Here is a 1,948-nt window from a genome sequence, read left to right on the forward strand (position 1 = left end):
GTTTTGAGTTTTGTTGTATTTTACTTTTCCTTTGAACATATTTTGGGTATAAAAAAGCAACAGATATTATAAGATTTTTTCTTCTTATGCTGCCTTTCATTTTATTTGACTTCATTTTTGATCCCATGTTTTTTGAACTTTGTTAAAATTGTGTTACAAATGAAATGAATAAAGAACTACTACTACCACTACTAAAAAGATCTTAGTTTAAAACTCTCTGACATGAAAAATGGCAGCTGATATGCATTTCTTAAAAAGAAAAAGGCTAGGACTTCCTTTATTACCCAGCTTTTAAATAAACCTTTTACTTTGAAGTTTTCATGTGTTAAAGAATAAATCAAAAATATACCTGAATTAAAAAGAGCTATGTTAGTCATTGGAATGACTGAGATAATTTATTACAGTAATTTTAAATAGATAATCTAAAATGATGGTCATCCATTACAGGTCCTGTACTCGGCAATTTAAGAGGAACTGAAGTTTTTCTGTTATAAAATGCATTATTTTTTTTCTTGACCATCATTCTTGCCCTGCAGAGTAAACRCATAAAGTGATAAAATCTTGTGGGGATTCTGTGTTTTGTTTTTTTCAAGTCTGTGTGTTTAGTGGGTAGATTGACCCAGAAAATGTGAGAAAATGTGCAAAAAGTGGAAACAGTTTTTCAGGAGCAATTACTGTAACAGTGCAGGTGAGCTCACTGGAGAAAGTTATTACATTTAGTGACAATAAAACAAATACGTTTAGATACATTTTAGCACTGGTATGAACACTGGAACAGTCTATAGTATTAGCCTCATCCACCATTTATCATGTGCTGTAAAGAAAATACAGCAGTTTTTACTTTATGCTTGGTTTTTTACATTATATTCTGCAGCCTCTGCAGTCTAGACTGACACTCTTTTACACACCTTTATCTTACACACTTTTCCTTTTACTTCAYACTTTGAAATAATATGTATTTTAAACCATAAAAGAGGTCACAGGTTTTGGTAATGAGCTAATGGATTAAAAGATGAAATATGAGAACTTCTCCTTTTCCTTTTTTTTTTTTTTTGTTCTGTTTTACGTAAATTACTTCTTTTACCCTCACCTCAAACCATCTATCTTCTAGGTCCACATTGAACAATCTGAATTCTAAAACTCACTGTTTGTTTCTCTTCCAGAAAACTTGATGCCTTCATTTATGATGCTGCAGTCTTGAACTACATGGCGGGCAGAGACGACGGCTGCAAGCTGGTGACGATCGGCAGTGGTTACATTTTTGCCACCACAGGTTATGGAATTGCTCTGCAGAAAGGATCCTACTGGAAGCGTTTGGTCGACCTGGCCATACTCAGCATCATAGGAGACGGTAAGGCAGGGGTGGGCATTTCATTTTTACTGGAGACCACCAGAAAAACTTGAGCTATGTTAGAGAGCCAGAACCAACTACACCTTGTACTTATTTATCCTTAATGGCCATTTTTCACCTATAACAAAGAGCAGTAAATTACATATTTTGATTAGCTGCTACTGCTAATTAGGTCAAGGAAATATTTTTTAGAAATGAAATAGTAATGTAGGTGATAAAGGGAAATATTCCTATGCAAACATTAAAAACTATTTTTATTTTATTTTTAGCATGTAAGTCTTYAAAACAAATACAAAAAATGTTTTCTAATATGGCAGCAAATTGATAAAAATAAAATAAAATAAAATAAGTGATTTTCAGTTCACTTAACTTGTTCAGTGAGAAAAATCCAGTTTGTCTTCCTGAGCTTAAACAAGTGCATCAATGTTAATGTCAGAAGTGGTGAAACAATGAACAGCAGAGAGATGATTGTCTGCAGAGGATCTGTATCTGAAAATGTCTTATGTAGGTAGATCCAAAGAGGTCTAATCTAGAGCTTAGATGCCTACCCCTGCGGTAACATTTAAGCTTTTGAAGCTGTGCAGGTGTTTGACATGA

The 1,948-nt window shown here is 33.5% G+C and overlaps 1 protein-coding gene across 1 annotated transcript in view; it reads left to right on the forward strand.

Annotated features, from left to right (window-relative positions):
• Window positions 1–1,948, forward strand: part of grin2ab (glutamate receptor, ionotropic, N-methyl D-aspartate 2A, b) — a gene marked incomplete in the record, with an annotated part of 148,790 nt that overhangs the window by 145,036 nt on the left and 1,806 nt on the right. Inside the window, 1 exon segment of the mRNA XM_014011379.1 lies at window positions 1,164–1,351. Within this exon segment, the coding sequence (XP_013866833.1) occupies window positions 1,164–1,351 (188 nt within the window).

The sequence above is a fragment of the Austrofundulus limnaeus genome, unplaced genomic scaffold (assembly GCF_001266775.1).
Source record: "Austrofundulus limnaeus strain Quisiro unplaced genomic scaffold, Austrofundulus_limnaeus-1.0 Scaffold80, whole genome shotgun sequence".
Classification (NCBI taxonomy): Eukaryota; Metazoa; Chordata; class Actinopteri; order Cyprinodontiformes; family Rivulidae; genus Austrofundulus; species Austrofundulus limnaeus.